At 44.4% G+C, this 21,655-nt stretch overlaps 1 protein-coding gene across 9 annotated transcripts in view; it reads left to right on the forward strand.

Annotated features, from left to right (window-relative positions):
- MAPK9 (mitogen-activated protein kinase 9) overlaps positions 1-21,655 on the forward strand; it is a 56,226-nt gene that overhangs the window by 9,691 nt on the left and 24,880 nt on the right. For 6 of the 9 annotated variants that reach the window (XR_016236474.1, XM_070076504.1, XM_002721307.5 and 3 more), the window contains exons 2-4: positions 1,743-1,913; positions 13,281-13,410; positions 18,692-18,750. Coding sequence is in view for 6 of the 9 variants with exons in the window: in XM_070076504.1 (XP_069932605.1) it covers positions 1,792-1,913; positions 13,281-13,410; positions 18,692-18,750 (311 nt within the window). In the remaining 3 variants the exon portion in view is untranslated. Of the gene's footprint in view, positions 1-588; positions 698-1,742; positions 1,914-2,305; positions 2,545-13,280; positions 13,411-18,691; positions 18,751-21,655 lie in introns of those variants that run through there. The other 3 variants (XM_070076505.1, XM_089336230.1, XM_070076501.2) reach the window with 2 other exon arrangements.

Here is a 21,655-nt window from a genome sequence, read left to right on the forward strand (position 1 = left end):
AGGGGGCAGGGATCTGCCGGCCTTGGGAGGCACCTGAGTCCTCCCCAGGGCTGTGTGACCAGCAGGCACCTGAGTCCCCCCCAGGGCAGTGTGACCAGCAGGCGTCAGTTGCTCTGGAGTGGCAGGGCTGATAAGCTGGGGTCGTTGCAAGAGCAGTCAAGCTGTCCAGCATCTCAAGCAGCACGGTGTCCCTGGATGCACATCCTGCCACAGGTGCCGATGGCTGTCAGCTGAGTGGATCGTCACACTTGCAGTTGCACTTCAGCCGCTCACCTGAGCACAGGGGCAGAAGCACGCTGCAGTGGTTACTTGGAGGAGCTATTACTTTGACTTGAAATTGTTATTGAGGCTAGTTATTAATCAGTATGCTTCCATCTTTAAGAGGAATCCTGGACATCATGGAGTTGAAATAGAAATCGTCACTGTGATTCATTATGTAGACACTGAAAGTAGAAAGTAGAAAAGGAAGGCATTTGATGGACCTGTAGAGTAAAATATAAATTCTGTGTTTTATGGCAGAATAGAATGTTTACCTGCATGATTTTATTCTTAGGGTTTTTTTTTTTTTTTTTTTTTTGGACAGGCAGAGTGGACAGTGAGAGAGAGAGACGGAGAGAAAGGCCTTCCTTTGCCGTTGGTTCACCCTCCAATGACCGCCGCGGCCGGCGCACCGCGCTGATCCGAAGGCAGGAGCCAGGTACTTATCCTGGTCTCCCATGGGGTGCAGGAACCAAGCACTTGGGCCATCCTCCACTGCACTTCCTGGCCACAGCAGAGAGCTGGCCTGGAAGAGGGGCAACCGGGACAGAATCCGGCGCCCTGACTGGGACTAGAACCCGGGGTGCCGGCGCCGCAGGTGGAGGATTAGCCTATTGAGCCGCAGCACCAGCCATTCCTTAGGTTTTTTAATATAAAAAAAAAAAGACCCAAAGTTAACTTACTAACTTTTAAATAAATGTCATCAGGCAAAAGCCGGGAAACAGTTACCTATTCCGGTTTGCTGGTTTTCCGTATGAAATCATCCATGCTCCTGTAGAGAGGGACTCTCAGCCTTATGCCTAAACCACAGAAGTGCCGCTTCTGTGGCTGCCAGCCTATACTTATGTGAATAAACATCACGTGTCAGTATGATTGACTGCAGGTCGTAGCAGAGTTCTCTGGATGTGTATGTCAGTGTTGAAGCATGGTGCTGCTCTGGACCCAGCCTCACGAGACAGGTACACTGCCATGGATATGCGTGACACACCAGTACCACCATAGGCCTGTCATTGTGTCCTATGATTCATGCTTTCTGGTTTATCCCTTTGACCCAAATCTGTGGACTCAGCAGAAGACAGATCCATTTGCCTTCCTTTGGGAACTCTAGAGGTGATCATTTTGCAACAGTGCCCCACCTTTGGTCAAGGTATCCAGGCAGAAAGTGGGCCCACAGGCAGCAGGCTGTTAAGATCTTACCGCATAGTGACTCTCGTGGCTGGCAACAATGTAGAATTTCATTTCTGATCCAGTCTCTTGATGGGAGCTTACAGGGCTTGGAAATTTCTTCTGTTCCCAATGGCCTTGTACCAGTGACATACCTTTGCATTTTTTTGTGTCTTGCTTATGTTCAGCCCTTGGTCAAACTAAACTTTTATCCACTTACAGTCACACCATCTTCTATGCCAATAAACTTGAAACTGTTCAGTGAGGGGTGTGTGTATAATTTCAGTAAGAATGCATATTCATTTCATTTCTCTTTTAAGGAACCTGACAGCGGTACCAGCACTTGGGAACACTGTATGACACTACATCATGAGTGACAGTAAATGTGACAGTCAGTTTTACAGTGTGCAAGTGGCAGACTCAACGTTCACTGTCCTAAAACGTTACCAGCAGTTGAAACCAATTGGCTCTGGAGCCCAAGGAATCGTTTGGTAAGTATGGCCTGTTTAATCGTGTGGGTTGAGTTGTTGCATACTCCTGTATCTTCAGAATTTAGAAACACTGATTTTTTTTTTTAAAGCTCTGATATAGGTTTATGAGCTGATTTGAATCAACCTCTTGCTCTAGTTAGATGTAGTCAGATTGTAGTATACATCCCATAGTCTTAGAATGCTGCATAAATTTAAATAGGTAGCAGTTTTTCCTTGGCTTTGTTTATTTCTCTGTTTCTTTATTTTCTTTTCATCCCCTTACTGTTATGATTTCAGAAAAATAGGTATGACAGAGAGTTGTAGAACAGGAATTTGGTTTTTTATTCTTTTCTTCATCATGGCCACCTTTTCCCCTCCCCCTTTTATTCCCAATCACTCCTATTCATTTCTAGGCGCCACCATTGCAGTGCCTTTGCCATTCATTGGCAGGATGAGGCCAGTCAGTGTCATTATCACTCCATGGATTAACCAGGAAGGGATGCTGTGAGGGGTTGGGCTGGCCGCCTCTTCCTGGTGTTTCACTTCAGCCATGTGTCCAGCCCAGGACGCCAGAACCGTTAGTCTGACCCTGAACCCTAGTCACATGCATGGTAAGACAGTCAGCTGCAGCAGCGTCACTGGCCAGCTAAAGGTAACGTCTTCACATGTTTTCTAGACGACGGTTACAACACACCCCAAACTTGTTATCCCTCATTCCAGGGCAAAACTTTTTTTTGTCAAATAAAACAGATTATCTTTGCCTTTGAAATAAATGATGATGAATCTTAACATCTGCTGTTTACAGCTAGTAGGTTTTGGGGATTCAAGGTCAAAGAGGACTTTTTTTGGATGTGCCGACAGGGGAGTCTATGTTTCCATGTGGGGGTGTTGAGCTCAGACGGTCTTTATCAGTGATTTCAGCTGGTCTCTTTTGTAGAGGTGTATGATCAGGAAATTAGGTGTTTTCTTCAGCTGAAGCTGGTGAAGGCCCTGGGAGCTAAAAGGAGAGAAGGAGATGGAGCTCTGTGGAAGGAATGTCTGGCTCCACTCATGAGTGGTAACGTGCTGTGTCGGTACCTAAATGCACCGTGCAAAGAGAAGGCTTACCGTCATGGGCTGGTTCAGACTAGGAAATGTTGATGCTAATACATTGTAAAAAAGAAGACATTCTTTTCATTTCTAATCAAGAATATCTGGAATTAGATGGTAATTTTACAGAAACAGTTTGGGGAGAGACAGAGGGAGAGACAGAAGAGGGGAAAGGCGGGAAATACAAAGATCTCGGGGGAGTCGGCTTGTGGCTCTAGCGAGGCAGCCAGTAACATTCTGCATTTGCTCCAGTTGTCTTGTTTGTGAAAGGTGGCAGATGTTCCCTGATCACTGTGAGCTCTACCCTGTCCCTCACGGGGCAGATGGGGAAGCCAGGGGCCTCTCCCGTCTCCTGGGTGCTAGCAGTAGCCTGGGACCAAAGCTTAGCTCCTGACCTTGGCCCTCGCTGCTTGCCCCAAGGAAAGGCTTGTCCGTTACTTTTGGTGTGACCAGGACTCTGGCCCAGTCTTTGTTTACAATCTTTGTAATAATGAATAAATAAATATTCTTTAAATACCTATTTGAAAATTTTCAGCTACTTGTATTTATCTCAAGACAATTATTATGATGATGAACACTTTTAATTTTTATAACTATAACTGATTCTCAGTTTTATGGTATTCTCATAGATTTCTAATTGAGAAAGTAAAAGGTTTCTAAGTGATTTTAGCTTTCTTTTCCCATTTCTATGTTGTGTCAATCCTTTACTGGTAGGATTGGAAAATAATATGTGTCATAAATATATGTGTCATAAATATATGACACATTGCCATTTAAAAAAAACATTTTCCTAAAATAAACTCAGTAATAGATTAGCTACTACTTTGGCAACAGGAATTGGGTTTTTCTGTCATATTTCGTATTAAAATATTGCCATTTTGCAGTTAATTAACTTGGTGATGTGAAGCCGCCTTTCATTGTTAGCTTATTTTTTTTAAGATTTATTTATTTATTTGAAAGGCAGAGTTACAGAGAGGCAAGGCAGAGAGAAGTCTTCCATCCACTGGTTCACTCCAAAAATGGCCACAACAGCTAGAGCTGGGCTTCAGATCATATAAAGATTTCAGATTTATAAAGCCAGGAGCTTCTTCCAGGTCTCCCACGTAGGTGCAGAGGCCCAAGGACTTGGGTCATCTTCCACTGCTTTCCCAGGCCATAGCAGAGGGGGGATCAGAAGTGGAACAACCGAGACTAGAACTGGCACTCATGTGGGATGCTGGCACTGCAGGTAGTGGCTTTACTGGCTGTGCCACAGCACCAGCCTCTGTTACTGTACTTTTTTTTTTTTTTTAAGATTTATTTAATTTACTTGGAAGTCAGAGTTACACAGAGAGAGGAGAGGCAGAGAGAGAGAGAAGTCTTCCATCCACTGGTTCACTCCCCAATTGACCGCAATGGCCAGAGCTGAGCTGATCCAAAGCCAGGAGCTTCTTCTGGGTCTCCCACATGGGTACAGGGGCCCAAGCACTTGGGCCATCTTCTACTGCTTTCCTAGACCATAGCAGAGAGCTGGTTTGGAAGTGGAGCAGCCAGGTCTTGAACCAGTGCCCATATGGGGTGCCAGTGCTTCAGACCAGGACTTTACCTGCTATGCCACAGCGCCAGCCCTGTCTGTAACTGTACTTTGACATTATCCATTGATGCCCTTGGGCTGTGGTACGCAGAATAACGCTGCCCCTTCCCCAACCTGCCCAGATGTCTACGTTCTAATCCCTGAAGCTGAAGCTCATGGGTATTTTACTTTACGAGGCATTAAGAGCTTTGCCGATTGGGTCGTGTTGATGATCTGGAGATGGATGACTGGCCTGGGGGGTCCAGTGTAACTAAGAGTATTCTTGGAAACAGGAGGGAGGAGGGTCATAGTCAGAGAAGATGCCGTAACAGAAGCAGAGTTTGGGGTGAGCACAGGATGTAGGGATCCTGTTGAAGCCTGAGCTGCCCAGGAGCAGATTCTGCTCTGGGGCCTCCAGGGGGAGCCTGATGGCAGCCCTGTGACTTGCAGAACTGTGAGATAATTGTGTCGTTGGTATGTCGGTGATTGGTGCCGATTTGTTACAGCAGCAGTAGGAAACAACACAGGGGGCATGTGTGGTCTCATCTTTTTGAGAAAAAAATATCACAAAGCAATAGTGTATGATTTATAAAGCTAGTTACTCTTCTATTTAAATGTAAGCTTTAGGAAGACATAGGGACAGGTCTACAGGTACACCAGAAGTGCAGGTGGGGCCCAGGCATGTTCAGGATTAAATGGAAGAGCTGGAATGAGAGTAAAATATTCTTACTCCCAGTTTTAAATTGTTTCTAAGTTGTCTTTGATTTTTTTCACTAAAAAGATGTTAGTAAAATTTATTGGGAAGCAAATTTTAAAATGTATATCATTTTTAAAGTGTTCATAAATGTCAACTGAGTTGTGTGTCCTTTCTGGCATCAGCTCCTGCTGACCTTCCACAGAAGTGGACCTACACTGCTAGTACCCTCAGGTACCCAGCAGAAATAAGTGTAAATTCTCCCTGGAGGGAGATAGCATCATGCGAGGTATCATCGAATTTCTAGATGGCAGCATTACAAGTGCAAGGTCCAGAACCAGTCAAAAGTAACCAGACATGCAAGCAGAGAAGACAACACGAACAAGAAACAACAGACAAAAGGAACAGATCCATAGGAAATGTGGTGTAATTAGATCCAGAAGTTGTATTAACTATGATAATATATTTAAAGTAATTAAAGACAGAATGAAAATTTTCAGTGATGAAAACTATTTTTAAAAAACAATGCAGGGGAGCCGGCGCCGTGGCTCAATAGGCTAATCCTCCACCTTGCGGCGCCGGCACACCGGGTTCTAGTCCCGGTCGGGGCGCTGGATTCTGTCCCGGTTGCCCCTCTTCCAGGCCAGCTCTCTGCTATGGCCAGGGAGTGCAGTGGAGGATGGCCCAGGTGCTTGGGCCCTGCACCCCATGGGAGACCAGGAAAAGCACCTGGATCCTGGCTCCTGCCATCGGATCAGCGCGGTGCGCCGGCTGCAGCGGCGGCCATTGGAGGGTAAACCAACGGCAAAGGAAGACCTTTCTCTCTCTGTCTCTCTCTATAAAAAAAAAAAAAAAAAAAAAAAAAACAATGCAGGGGCTGGTGCTTTGGCGTAGTGGGTAAAACCACCACCTGTAGTGCCAGCATCCCATGTGGGTGCCAGTTCAAATCCTGGCTGCTCCACTTCTGATCCAGCTCTCTGCTATGGCCTGGGAAAGCAGTAGAAGATGGCCCATGTCCTTGGGCCCCTGAACCCACATGGGAGACATGGAAGAAGCTCCTGGCTTCAGATTGGCTCAGCTTCGGCCGTTGTAGCGATTTGGGGAGTGAACCAGTGGATGGAAAACCTCTCTCTCTCTCTCTCTCCTTCTCTGTAATTCTTTCAAAATAAATCTTAAAAAAATTAAATAAACCTAATGAATGGATTTAACAGTATGTTAGATATAACTGAAGAAAGAATGATCTGGGAAATAAGTCAGCAAAAAATAACCCAGAATGAAGCGTGGAGAGACAAATGAGTATAAAAATACAGATACCAAAGAGGAGCTATGTTCATTTTCTACTGCTGCATGGGAGATTACCACAAACTTGGTCATTTAAAGCAATCAGCATGTATTACCCCATAGTTGGTGAGCTCAGGCATCTGAGTGGGTTCGCTTGGGTTTTCTGCTCAGCATTTCTCCTTGGCTGAAGTCCGAATACCTCTCATGTGGAGGCCCTGGGGAAGCCTCTGCGCCCAGACCCAGTCACGTTGTTGGCAGAATATCCTTCTTGGCAGCTTCATGTCTGCCAGCCAGAGGCCTCTCTGTGCTCCTAGAGGTTGCTTGTTTCCCTCCTCAATCTTAGAGGTGGCAGTGGCAAGCCCGGTCTTTCCTCTCTTCCCAGCGGCCGGAGCAAGCTCTTCCTTCACAGGGCTCACATATGTTAAGGGGAGGAAGCTTAACACAGAATGACCTCTGTGCAGAAAGCTAAAAAATTAAGAAAAAACCCCAAATAGTGATGAGGTATACCATGTGTATGACATACTTGGTGCCAGTTTTCAGGCTTGTCAACAGATTGAGTATAATCTGAATCTCAACAGACTTTTATTTAAAAAAATGAGTTTAACAAGCTGATATTAAATTTATGCTCATAATGTAAAAATGAATGTCCTAAAATGATAAAGATACCCTTTAACAAAGAAGAAGGACTCGTATCAGAAATGAAGAATTACCAGAACCTTTGGTGATGAAAATGTGTGGTGCAAGGAAAGGCACACAGATACAGATGGGCTTCTGATTTCAGATGGTGGTGGCCTTTGTGTTAGCTTTTTGTAACCACAGCAGAATATATGAGGCAAGTAACTTTTTTTTAAGATTTATTTACTTATTTTTACAGATTTATTTATTTGAAATTCAGAGTTACACAGAGAGAGAAGGAGAGGCCGAGAGAGACTGGTCTTCCATCCGCTGGTTCACTCCCCAGATGGCCGCAATGGCTGGAACTGTGCCAATCTGAAGGCAAGAGCCAGGAGCTTCTTCGGTCTCCCATGTGGGTGCAGGGGCCCAAGGGCTTGGGCCATCTGCCACTGCTTTCCCAGGCCATAGCAGAGAGCTGGATCAGAAGTGGAGCAGCCAGGACTTGAACCGGCGCCCACATGGGATGCCGGCACTGCAGGCGGTGGATTTACCCGCTATGCCACAGCGCCAGTCCCCAGCAAGTAACTGTATAAAGAGAAAAGATGTATTGAGTTCACAGGTGTGGAGTTAGTCCAAGATGGGGCAGCCCTGTTGGTTCGGGCTCTGAGAGGGCAGTGGATGGCAGTGGCAGAGCCTGTGTGAAGGAAGGATCACGTGCCGAGCCGAGAAGCAGAGAAGTGGGTGAACCCAACACAGGCCTTTTTATTTATTTATTTATTTTAACAACAGTCTCCTGAGAACTCAAGAGGTTACTCAAGAACTACCTTCCTAGGCTCATCCGTGATGACCCGAGGAGCTGCCACTGGGTTCCATCTCCTACAGGTTCTAACGCCTTCCAGTGGTGTTACCCTGGGGACCCAGCCTTTAACACATTGGATGATGAGGATGCCTAAACTCCTATCTGAACCAGAGCAGCCTTACAGAGCAGTGGGGAGAAGACAGGCTTTCAAGGAGCAGATGAGTATTCAAATGGGAAAAGGTGAAATTACAGGCAAAACAGTCTCAGGTGACTGGCTTGATGTGTAGGGAAAACAATAAAACCTATTAATGATACTATGGAAGATGTTCTCCATGATCTTTGGGGGCAAAGAAGGGCTTTAAACAAAATATAAAAAGTACTCATAAAGGAATTCATCATAAAAGATTGACAAATCTGTATTAAAATTATGAAAATCTTTAAAAAATGTCATAAAGAAACAAAAGACAAGCATATGACTTATATAGGAGCCAGAGTTATGGCACATCGGGTTCAGCTGCTGCTTTCGATGCCTGCATCCCATATTGGAATACCAGTCCAAGTCCTGGCTGCTCAACTTCTTTTTTCTTTTCTTTTTTTTTGTAAAGATTTATTTATTTATTTATTTTTTACTTATTTGAAAGGCAGAGCTACAGAGAGGCAGAGGCAGAGAGAGAGAGAGAGAAGTCTTCCCTTTGCTGGTTCACTCCAAATGGCCGCTGGGGCCGGGCTCCACCTTTGATCCAGCTTCCTACTGATGCCTCTGGGAAGACAGCAGATGATGGCCCAAGTACTTGGGCCCTGCCACCCATTGGGGGGACTCGGGTATAGTTCCTGCCTCAGTTGGCCTTATTTAGACCTGGATATTTCAGCCATTTGGGAAGTGAACCAGCAGATGGATGATATATCACACTCTTGCATGCTGTTCCTCTCTGTCTCTCTGTCATTCTGCCTTTCAAATAAATAAATCCTCAAATTAAAAATTAAATGACTTACACAGTCATTCATACATCACATATGAAGAACTCTAACCAGGAAGACAACCAAATAGTAAGCAGTTCATCACAAAAGAGGATGCAAATAACAAATCAACATAGGAAAAGGTACTCACTGTCTTTATTATTTAGGGAAATATAAATTAAAACCACAATGAAATCCCACTAGACATGCAACACAGTGGTTAAAAGCTAGACTTGATAATGCCAAGTGTTGGGGAGGATGTGGAACCACAGACACACAGCTCTCAGACGGATATGGCTCTCACAAGCACTGCTGGCAGGCCTAGGAACTGATGGAACCACTTGGGAAAAGAGTTTGACACCTACTAAAATAGGATGCATGCGTTCGCACTGTCGGCTGTGTGGTCCTGAGAACTTGCATGCATGGGGCTGCAGAGCTAAGTGCAAGAAATGTTTATGACAACATTTTTTGATAATCACTTAAAAACAGCCAAAATACCTGCCAATGTAGTGTGATACTGTCATGCAAAGGACTGTTACAGCCATGAGACGAGATGAATTACAGCCTCATACGCCATCAGCTGGTGTAAGAAGCCAGACACAGGACATTGCAAAAAACAGGCAAAAATTAGCTATGGGAACTGGAGGATACATCTTTGGCTGGAAAAAGCGGGAAGTGGCCATCATGAAAGCCAGAAGTGATCTGTAGTAGGCAGGAGGAACAGTGGTTACTAGAGAGTGGGAGGGGCGTTGGGGACTTCGACAGAACATGGCTGTTTATGATGAGGCATTGAGCTCAGGAATGAAACAGAAGCATCTGGCAAGCACCAGGCATCTCTCCCTTGCAGCACTGAGCCCAGGGTCAGTGGGGCAGAGCCTTTCACGTTCCAGAGAAAGTGGATTTTCCACCTAGAAGACGGTTATTCAGGGAGAGGGCACAATCCGATCAGTTAACCTTCCAAAGGCTTTTTCTGAGGGGATTCTGGACAGTGTAGCCCAGCAGGGAAGATAATACAGGAATATGTGTACAAGAAGCAGCGGAGGCCAGTGAGAAGAAATCCCAGGGTAACAGCTGTGTGGCAGGCTCTGCAAACCCCAGGAGAAAGGTCTGCAAACTGTGGAGTGGATCCCAGAGAACACAGCACATGAGTGAGGAGCTGAGAAGTGCTGGTCTGCTGACAGGCTAAAAACAATGTTTTTCTTCTCTTAATAAGAAAAACAATTTTCCCAAATGTGGGAGAGGCCGGCGCCGCGGCTCAATAGGCTGATCCTCTGCCTACGGCACCGGCACCCCGGGTTCTAGTCCTGGTCAGGGGTGCTGGATTCTGTCCCTGTTGCTCCTCTTCCAGTCCAGCTCTCTGCTGTGGCCAGGGAGTGCAGTGGAGGATGGCCCAAGTGCTTGGGCCCTGCACCTACATGGGAGACCAGGAGAAGCACCTGGCTCCTGCCTTCGGATCAGTGCTGTGCGCCAGCCCCAGTGTGCCGGCCGCAGTGGCCATTGTGGGGGTGAACCAATGGAAAAGGAAGACCTTTCTTTCTCTTTCTCTCTCTCTCTCACTTTCATTCTCACTGTCCACCCTGCCTGTCCAAAAAAAAAAAAAAAAGTGGGGGAAAGATAGAAAAAGTCGGGGCTTTAAAGTAAAACTGATTTTTCAAAGGACATGCAAGGCCAGCACTGTGGCATAGCGGGTTAAGCTGCCGACTGCAGTGCTGGCATCCCATATGGGTTTAGGTCCCTTTCCAATTTCTGATCCAGCTCTCTGCTGGTGGCCTGGGAAAAGCAGCAGAGGGTGGCCCAGGTAGTTGGGCCCCTGCTACCCACGTGGGAGACCCCGATGAAGCTCTTGGCTTTGGTCTGGCTCAGCCCTGGCGGTTGTGCCCATTTGGGGAGTGAGCCAGCAGATAGAAGATCTCTGTCTCTTTGTAACTCTGACTTTTAAATGCTTAAAAAAAGAAGAAGAAGAATAAGAAGAATGTGATGTTTGAGCAATTGACAGGGTGTAAGAAAATGGAATCCTTTTGCCCTTGATGCTGGGAATAGTCTCATTCTGTTAGGAGTGGCAGCAAAGGCCATGTGTCATGTAGAAGTTGAAGTCAACCCCAGTTCTGCAGCTAGTGATGTCACAAATGCATGCGTGTTTTCTCTGACGCTCTCTCTCCCTCTCATGGTTTTCAACTTGTAGACACATCCTAAAGAAGAAACACAAAAGGCTGAATTGAATATACAAAATGACTGTGTTCTCAGACTTGACCTGGGGTTTTAGAGGGAAAGAGAGAGAACTGAGAGCTGGAGGAGGAGGAGGTGGAGTCTAAGAGGCTCGGGTTGCTGCTGGGGAGGCAGGAGTTTCCTCTGAGAGCTGCTGGAATGAAAAGTTTAGGCTTGTTATTCAAAGTCTAAAGGTAACCCAGGGGAAAAAACCCCTTGCTAATGTAAGAACAGAAAACTGAGAGGTGCTAGAGATTTGAAGTAAGTGGGTGACTCCTCACTTTTCATAATGGGGAGAAAGTAGCTAGTTTCTAAAGTTGACAAATAAAGACACTGATGAATAGAATAAAACTAGTAGAGTGAATTCTTTCAAGTTAAGAAGTAACCTCAAGAAACACAAACGCGTAATAAGTGGAGACTGTGCTCCTGGCATTGGCGCTGGGCGTGGGAAGCCTCTCTTCACTCAGATAGTTGATCTGGCTCATTGTGGACCCACACTTATTTTAAGTTGACAAATAAAAGTTATAATTATCACATATAACATACCGTTTTGAATTATGTATTCATTGTGGAACTGCTAAATTAAGCTAATTATCCTATGTATTACTTGATACTTTTTTTTTTTTTTGTCCTGAGAACACTTACAATCTTGGCAGTTTTCCGGAATATAATACATTGTTATTAACTGCAGTCACTGTGGTGTACAATAGAGCTCTAAAACTCACTCCTCCTGTCTGAGAAACATAAATACAGACAGAAAAATGTGTATGTGTGCATTAACTAATGGTTTGTTTCACAAATAGGTTTACCTGCAGTGCTTTGTATCTCATTTGAATGGCAGAGTTAAATTTGGGCATGGGCCGGCACCACAGCTCACTAGGCTAATCCTCCGCCTTGCGGCACCAGCACACTGGGTTCTAGTCCCGGTTGGGGCGCCGGATTCTGTCCCAGTTGCCCCTCTTCCAGGCCAGCTCTCTGCTGTGGCCAGGGAGTGCAGTGGAGGATGGCCCGAGTACTTGGGCCCTGCACCCTATGGGAGACCAGGAGAAGCACCTGGCTCCTGCCATCGGATCAGCGCAGTGCGCCGGCCACAGTGCTCCAGCCGCGGCGGCCATTGGAGGGTGAACCAACGGCAAAGGAAGACCTTTCTCTCTGTCTCTCTCTCTCACTGTCCACTCTGCCTGTCAAAAAAAAAAAAAAAAAAATTTGGGCATGAGCTCTACATATTCCTATGTGCGCACACATAATGTGAACTGAATTAAATCAGCCCAAGACATGGAGGTTCTGGTATCCTAAAGGCTATAGTAGGCTGCCCTCAACTCAAAGACAGCTTGAAGAATTCAGTTCAGCGTTGTTGGGAAAAAAAAATACTAAAAGAACATTAGTATCAACAGTGTTATAAACTTAAGAGAACAGATGAGACCCTGTTTTAAATGGTGCTTAGATTGGGAGGTGGCCTGGCGAGCAGGCGGAGGCGTTGACACTGACGGGACATCAGTACCAGCTTGTAACCTGGCAGTGTGTGATTGGGCTTCACAGTTTTTCACATCTGTTTTCTAGAGGAACGCAAGCACTGAATTCCAGCAGAGAAGTGAGATGCTGGACTTTGTTCTTCTTTCAGCAGGATGAGGGGTGTTTTTCAGTGGTATGTTAGGGATAGATTTTGATACCTTGGGTACTTATCACAAGCTGAGGTTTCAGCTTCTATTTTCTTTCTAGATCCTTTTGCCTGGGGAAAATACTGTCATAATTTAGCATTATTATATTCTTGTCATGAGCAAAATTTCACCATTCCCTCTGCTGCAATACTCCAAAATATGTTTATCTTTTCATCTGTGATGGCAAGGACCAGTTTTTTCAACCTACTGACATGCGTAAACTGAAGATTTCATTTCTTAACCAGTCTCACATGCTTAGTGTGAAATTACCTGCTTCTGAAATACTAATCTCAACTAATAAGGTGAGAATTGGGTGTGCCAAGTATCCCTGAACCCCATGCTAGTGCAGCACCAAGGTCCTTGCCTCTGTGAAGAGTTATCCCATCCTGAGCCAGTCACCCCCATGCCCTCCACCTGTAGAAAGATTTTCCTTATTTCTTATGCTTTAGAAAAATAATACATTGAATGTATATTCTGCATTTCTGTTTCTTCCAAAAACCATCCTAATAGATTGATTATTCTATTTCCTAATTTATAGTGCTGCTTTTGATACAGTTCTTGGGATAAATGTTGCAGTCAAGAAACTAAGCCGTCCTTTTCAAAATCAAACTCATGCAAAGAGAGCTTATCGAGAACTTGTCCTGTTAAAGTGTGTCAATCATAAAAACGTAAGTCCTGCGCCTGTTTGCATGCTTTGATGTTGTCAGTGATAACATGGTTTTCAGAGCGTTGGGAGATACACGGAGTTCAGACACAAGGTAAACGAATGACAAAATGACTAATGCAATGCCTGTATTTTACTGATAAAATTCTGAATTTACATTAGAGAAATGGAAGTTATTGAAGGCATCATAATCCATTTGGGAATCTAGGTCGCTCTGCTGAGGGAGAGGAGCCAGTTAATCCCAGAACCGCTTGCTGTCCACTCTTTCTTTCTCTGTTAAATGGGAACAGGATCCATCCAACCAATAGAGAAACAACTATTTCTTAGGAAACTTGTTCTCATAGCAGCTTTTTTCCTTGCATACAGACACTTCAGGTTTTTTTTTTTTTTAATATTTATTTATTTTATTTAAAGAGTTAGAGAGACAGAGAATCTTCCATCTGCTGGTTCACTCCCCAAATGGCTACAACAGCCAGAGCTGAGACAGGCCAAAGCCAGGAGCCAGGAGCTTCATCCGGGTCTCTCATGTGGGTACAGGAGCCCAAGTACTTGGACCATCTTCTTTTGCTTTCCCAGGCCTTCAGCAGGGAGCTGGATTGGAAGTGGAGCAGCTGGGACTCAAACCAGCGCCCATAACAAGTGCCAGCATCACAGGCAGTAGCTTACCCCACTATGCCGTAATGTTGGCCCCGATATTTCAGGATTTTTTTTTTAAGATTTATTTATTGGCCAGCGCTGCGGCTCACTAGGCTAATCCTCCGCCTTGCGGCGCCGGCACACCGGGTTCTAGTCCCGGTTGGGGCGCCAGATTCTGTCCCGGTTGCCCCTCTTCTAGGCCAGCTCTCTGCTGTGGCCAGGAAGTGCAGTGGAGGATGGCCCAAGTGCTTGGGCCCTGCATCCCATGGGAGACCAGGATAAGTACCTGGCTCCTGCCATTGGATCAGCGCAGTGCACCGGCTGCAGCGTGCCGGCCGCGGCGGCCATTGGAGGGTGAACCAATGGCAAAGGAAGACCTTTCTCTCTGTCTCTCTCTCACTGTCCACTCTGCCTGTCAAAAAAAAAAAAAAAAGATTTATTTATTTATTTGAAAGAGTTACAGAGAGAAGGAAAGGCAGAGAGAGAGAGAGAGAGAGAGAGAGAGGTCTTATATGCTCTGGCTCATTCCACAACTGGCCACAACAGCCAGAGCTGCGCTGATCTGTAGCCAGGAGCCTCCTTGGGGGTCCTCATGCGGGTGCAGGGGCCCCAGGACCTGGGCCATCCTCCACTGCTTTCCCAGGCCATAGCAGAGAAGTGGAGCAGCCAGGACTTGAACTGGCTCCCACATGGGATGCCGGCACTGCAGGTGCTGACCCCACTCACCATGCCACAGCGCTGGTCCTGACGTTTCAATTTTACATGCATATTCTTATTTGATATTGCATTCTATATAGCTATACTGGGCATGTCCTCAGAAATCAAAACACTAAATTTTAAGAAGAAATAGTATGTTCTTGAAAATGAGGTTGTATCCAGGCACACTGTGGGTCACTCCTGTTGTGCTCTCTGAGCATCACTTTGATGAAATCATGAAGTGGCAAATCTGGAACAGATTACATTAAACTCATGTTTCCCTTTGTTTTTACACCTACGCTGACTCCTCCTGGTGAAGGGAACATTAAATACAAAACCAAGATAGGTTCATTATTTTGAGTCTGTGGTCCGAGTTGGTTTTACTATCTCCAGCAAGTGCTTTATTTAACTTATTTCTTAATTTTTTTCCCAAGTTATAAGAAAATGTAGTTATTGTTTTTAAAACTCAAGCTATATAAACAAGAAAAAAAAAAATCTCAGAACCCACCACCCACAGATCACTCACATTAACATGTTGGTGAGTGTTCTTAGGCTTGTGTGCAACTGTACCTAAGTGAGATCAGTTGTGTTACCCTTCCTCCTGCTTTTGTTGCCCAGAGAATATCTGTGGCACTCATATGCTTTAAGGAAGAGAGAGAGAAACCATTTTAAAAAAGGCAGCGTAGTATGTACAATAATTTACTTAATAAATCTCTTGTTGTTAGGTAGTTTTCAGCTTTCCTCTGTTATAACCAATACTGTACTGAACAGTACTGAAATTCACACTTGTCCCGTGAATTACTTGGCTAGGATTGCTGGTGAGAGGGCAGGCCCCCTGCTTGTTTTAATAGATGTTGACCTCCAGACAACTGTCAATTTTACACTTCAATTAAGAGTGTCTGAGAAGGCCGGCGCTGCGGCTCAACAGGCTAATCCTCCGCCTAGCGGCGCTGGCACACCGGGTTCTAGTCCCGGTCGGGGCGCCGGATTCTGTCCCGGTTGCCCCTCTTCCAGGCCAGCTCTCTGCTATGGCCAGGGAGTGCAGTGGAGGATGGCCCAAGTGCTTGGGCCCTGCACCCCATGGGAAACCAGGAGAAGCACCTGGCTCCTGCCTTCGGATCAGCGCAGTGCGCCGGCCACAGCGCGCCAGCCGTGGCGGCCATTGGAGGGTGAACCAACGGCAAAGGGGGACCTTTCTCTCTGTCTCTCTCTCTCACTGTCCACTCTGCCTGTCAAAAAAAAAAAAAAAAAAAAAGAGTGTCTGAGAATCTCTTTCACAAAAATCCCCTCATACTACATATTATAGATTTTTGTTTTATTTTTGCCAAGCCGATAGATAACAAATGCTATTTTATTTTTATTTGTGAAGTTCAGTTTATTTCCATACATGTATTAGTCATTTATTTTCTTTTTTTTTTAATTTATTTAATGAGCATAAATTTCCAAAGTACAGCTTATGGACCACAATAGCCTCCTCCCCTCCCCGTGTCTTCCCTCCCATCCACAACGCTCCCCTCTCCCACTCCCTCTCCCCTTCCCCTTCACATCACAATTAATTTTCAATTATCTTTATATACAGAAGATCAATTTAGCGTATGTTAAGTAAAGATTACCACATTTTGCTCCCACACAGAAACATAAAGTGTAAAATACTATTTGAGTACTAGTTATAGCATTGATTAAACACCTAAGAGTAATTGTGTATTAATTACAGAGCTCAACCAATAGTTTTAAGTAGAATATAAAATGCATCTTTTGTATTGTTGTGGCTTCCCCCCGACCTCCCTCCCTCCCATGGCCCTCCCCTCACCCACTTCCTCTCACATCCCCCCCCCATCACGTTTCATTTTCGGTTACCTTCATATACCGAAGATCAATTTAGTATATACTAAGCAGGGATTTCAACAGGTTGCACTCACACAACCGAACCAGGTATAGGGTATTGTTCGAATAGTAGTGTTGTTTTTGAGTTTCATAGATAAACATATTAAGGACAGAGATCCTGCGAGGGGAGCATGAACCCAGTGACTCCCGTTGTTGATTTAACAATTGGCACTCTTATTTAAGTCATTTATTTTCATTTGTTGAGAATTTGGTTTTCATGAACTTTGTCCATTTTTCTGTTGGATTGTTAGTCTATTCTTATGCGTTTGTAGGAGGTTTTTAGATATTAAAGCTATCAATCTCACTTTTGTTTCCATTTCACATTATTTATATTGTTTTTGCCACACTGATTTTTTTTGTAAAGTTTATTTTTGGTTTTGTTTTAATGTTATAAAATCTCCTAGGTTTCCTATCATGCTTAAAAGAGACCTGTATTTATCAGGATTATATTAATGTTTATCCATAGTCAAATATTCTGTGGTTTCATGTTTTAGATTTAAGCCTTTGTTTTGCATTTATCTTGTGTTGTATTTGAAGTGTGAATGTAGTTTTGTGGTTTTTGCTTTGGTCAGCCAGTAACTCCAGCCTGCGCTACTGAATAATGTTTTCCTTCGTCATTTGAAATGGCTGAGGGGGTGCCTTTGATGCTCAGACAGTAGAACTCATTGTCTCAGCCATGGAGCCTGTTGTGGGGTCAGCCCAGCTGCCCTCTTTGAGTAAATATATGATGTTATGAAGTGTTCCATCCTTATCAGAAGAAAAATGTGAGCTTAACTGTCAGGTTTCAAAAGTTTATAGAAGGCCAGCGCCGCGGCTCACTAGGCTAATCCTCCACCTTGCGGCGCCAGCACACTGGGTTCTAGTCCCGGTCGGGGCGCCGGATTCTGTCCCAGTTGCCCCTCTTCCAGGCCAGCTCTCTGCTGTGGCCAGGGAGTGCAGTGGAGGATGGCCCGAGTACTTGGGCCCTGCACCCTATGGGAGACCAGGATAAGAACCTGGCTCCTGCCATCGGATCAGCGCAGTGCGCCGGCCGCAGCACTCCGGCCGCGGCGGCCATTGGAGGGTGAACCAACGGCAAAGGAAGACCTTTCTCTCTGTCTCTCTCTCTCTCACTGTCCACTCTGCCTGTCAAAAAGAAAAAAAAAAGTTTATAGAAGTATATACGTAGTACTTAGGCCTTCAGAATTGAGAAGACTGCTTTACTTAATATTTTTCAATCCATAGTTTCTTCTTCTTTTTTAAGTCTAGAGACCAAAAGACATTATATAAGGGCACTTCAGAAAGTTCATGGGAAATGGAATTAGAAGGTGTTTATTTTGCTGCCAAAAAATTTTTGAAATCCATAGAAAATGAAGGACCTTCATAAAATTTATATAAAATGAGTATTATGAAAAAATGCATAGATTTCAAAAATTTTTGCACCAAAATAGAATCAGTCTGTCTGTCTGTCTGTCTCTCTTAAAGATTTTATTTAATTGAGAAGCAGTGTTACAGAGAGAGACAGAGACAGAGAGGGCTTCCATTCAATGTTTCACTCCCCCAGTGGCCACAAAGGCTAGACCTGGGCAGATCAGGAGCCAGGAGTTTCTTCCAGGTTTCCCATGTAATGCAGGGATCCAATCACTTGGGCCATCATCTACTGCTTTCCCAGGCCATAAACGGAGAGCTGGATCCAAAGAGGAGTAGCCAGCCGGGATAGGAACTTGCATGCCATAGGTGGAGGCTTAGCCTACTACGCCATAGCGTCAGCCCCTAGGATCTCTTAATTCCATGTTCCATGAGCTTTTTGAAATATTGTCATATGTTTGAATTCTGTTATAATAATAGAATTTACTGGGGACATATGCAAGTGATTTGATTTAAAGTACATATTATTTTTCAATTGATGTTGAATGTTTTTCAAAAACTATGTAAGAAATAAAATGTTTCATAAAAGCAATAATAATAAGGAGAATAAGAAACACTGAGTTCTACTTTGTTTTTTTTTTCCAGTTTTATTACATTTTAATGCTGTTTAATTTTTATACTCAAGCAGTCATGACATAATATAATTAATTTTCTCTTTTCAGATAATTAGTTTGTTAAATGTATTTACACCACAAAAAACTCTAGAAGAATTTCAAGATGTGTAAGTATCATTTAATTCAATAACTCACGATGCATCAAAAACTAAAAATTTATTCTTTTTTTTTTTCTTTAATTTTATTTGAGAGGTAGAGTTACAGACAGTGAGAGGGAAAGACAGAAAGAAAGGTCTTTCCTCGGTTCACACCCCAAATGGCTGCAACAGCTGTGCCAATCTGAAGCCAGGAGCCAGGCACTTCCTCCCGGTCTCCCATGTGGGTGCAGGTGCCCAAGGACTTGGGCCATATTCCACTGCTCTCCCAGGCCACAGCAGAGAGCTGGACCAGAAGTGGAGCCATCAGGACTAGAATTGGCGCCCACATGGGACGCTGGCACCACAGGCAGATTAACCCACTGTGCCACGGTGCCGGCTCCCAAAAACTAAAAATTTAGAAAAAAGAAGTAACTATAGATGACAATACATTTTTTTAACTTTTATTTAATGAATATAAATTTCCAAAGTACAGCTTATGGATTACAGTGGTTTCCCCCCCATACCGTCCCTCCCACCCGCAACCCTCCCCTTTCCCACTCCCTCTCCCCTTCCATTCACATCAAGATTCATTTTTGAATCTCTTAATATACAGAAGATCAGTTTAGTATACATTAAGTAAAGATTTCAACAGTTTGCTCCCACACCGAAGCATAAAGTGAAAAATAATAGATGATTTTTTAAATGATGATGAAATCAGATCAGACCTATTGTCATGTTTAATCCCAGTGAGAGTCAAGTTGGGAATTGATAATTTCTTTCTTTTCTTTCTTTTTTTTTTTTTTTTTACAGAAGATCAGTTTAGTATACATTAAGTAAAGATTTCAGTCGTTTGCACCCCCATAGAAACACAAAGTGAAATATACTGTTTAAGTACTTGTTATAGCATTAAATCTCAATGTACAGCACATTAAGGACAGAGATCCTACATGAGGAGTAAGTGCACAGTGACTCCTGTTGTTGACTTTACAAATTGACACTCCTGTTTATGGCATCAGTAATCTCCCTATGCTCCAGTCATGAGATTCCAAGGCTATGGAAGCCTTTTGAGTTCTCCGACTCTTATGTTGTTTAGACAAGGTCATAGTCAAAGTGGAGGTTCTCTCCTCCCTTCAGAGAAAGGTACCTCCTTCTTTGAAGACCTGTTCTTTCCACTGGGATCTCACTCACAGAGAACTTTCATTTAGGTTTTGTTTGTTTGTTTGTTTGTTTGTTTTTTTACCAGAGTGTCTTGGCTTTCCATGCCTGAAATACTCTCATGGGCTTTTCAGCCAGATCCGAATGCCTTTAGGGCTGATTCTGAGGCCAGAGTGCTGTTTAGGACATCTGCCATTCTATGAGTCTGCTGAGTATCTCGCTTCCCATGTTGGATCACTCTCCCCTTTATTTATTCTATCGGTTAGTATTAGCAGGTACTAGACTTGTTTATGTGCTCCCTTTGACTCTTAGTCCTTTCATTATGATCAATTGTGAACTGAAATTGATCACTTGGAATAGTGAGATGGCATTGGTACATGCCACCTTGATGGGATTGAATTGGAGTCCCCTGGTATTTTTCTAACTCTACCATTTGGGGCAAGTCAGCTTGAGCATGTCCCAAATTGTACATCTCTTCCCTCTCTTATTCCCACTCTTATGTTTAACAGGGATCACATTTCAGTTAATTTTCAACACTTAAGAATAACTGTGTATTAATTACAGAATTAAGCCAGTCATATTAAGTAGAACAGACAAAAAAAAAGACAATACATTTTAATAATATAGACACTTTTCTCCATGGAAGAGAAATACTCAGAAAAATGGGTGTGAACAATTATTGTGCCTAGAGGGTGTTGTGGTTTGCGTGTCTTCCAAAGGCCCATGTGTTAAAGCTTTGATCCCCGAATCATCTGTGAGTGGGTTAAGCATAGAACTTACTAGACTATGGTGTCTGAAGGTGGCATCTCAGAAGGTGAGCAGATTGGGTTAGGTTGTGGGGAGAGCCCCTGTGGCTGTGTAAGGAGGCACCCGGGACGTGAGGAAGAGCCTCCTGCCCCTCTGCTTCCTGGCTCAGCAGTGCCTAACCAGCGGGGGGCTCTGATCTTGGGCTGTGAACTCCCCAACTGGAGCCAGAATCAGTCTTTTTCCTTCCTAAGCAGCTTTTCTCAGGTGTGTTAGGTAAAGTAATAAAAAGCAGAGTAACAGGGTTATCATCTCCACCACAGAGAAAGTACAGCTGGGGAATTCTCCAGAGTGGCTGGGACCCTCCGTGCTGCTGCTCCTCTTCCCTGAACTGAACACTTTCTCCAGGCTCCAATAGCCAGGACTGTAGCATGCAGGCCTTTACAAGTGTTATTTGAGATGATATATCACTAAGTGTTATGTCCCCAGAATCTTCAGTGGAGTTACCTTACCAACAGTGAGACAGAATAGTAGCTGACTAAGGCGTGGTGCCAGCTTCATGCTCAGTTTGTTGGTGTATTCAGCCAGTAAAGTGCTGTGCTCTCTTGGACTTGCTCGTATTAGTGACACACAAGACAAGCACCCCTTTTATTTTAAGAATTGCAGGTGACAGACTCCTTCCTGCAGCCTGGCAGGGGAGCAGGAGCGGGAGCAGACAGACAGCAAACACAGTACATAAGGAAGTGCAGAGTCCAGGAGCACGTAGACTAAAAGACAGGCTGGGTCCGAGGGTCCGAAGTGCTGGTGGTTGGCAGTCAGGCTGCGGTTTTGTTGTTGTTATTGTTGATTTTTTTTTTTAAAGATGTATGTTATTTATCTGAAAGGCAGAGTTATGGGGTGGGGGAGGAGATAGATATTCCATATGCTGGCTGGGCCAGGCTGAAGCTAGGAGCCAAGAGCTTCATCCATGTCTCCCATTTGGATATGTAGGGGCCCAAGGACTCAGACCATTTCCTGCTACTTTCCCAAGTGGAAG

Source organism: Oryctolagus cuniculus, chromosome 6 (assembly GCF_051225735.1).
Source record: "Oryctolagus cuniculus isolate XC-2025 breed Fujian yellow rabbit chromosome 6, ASM5122573v1, whole genome shotgun sequence".
NCBI lineage: Eukaryota > Metazoa > Chordata > Mammalia > Lagomorpha > Leporidae > Oryctolagus > Oryctolagus cuniculus.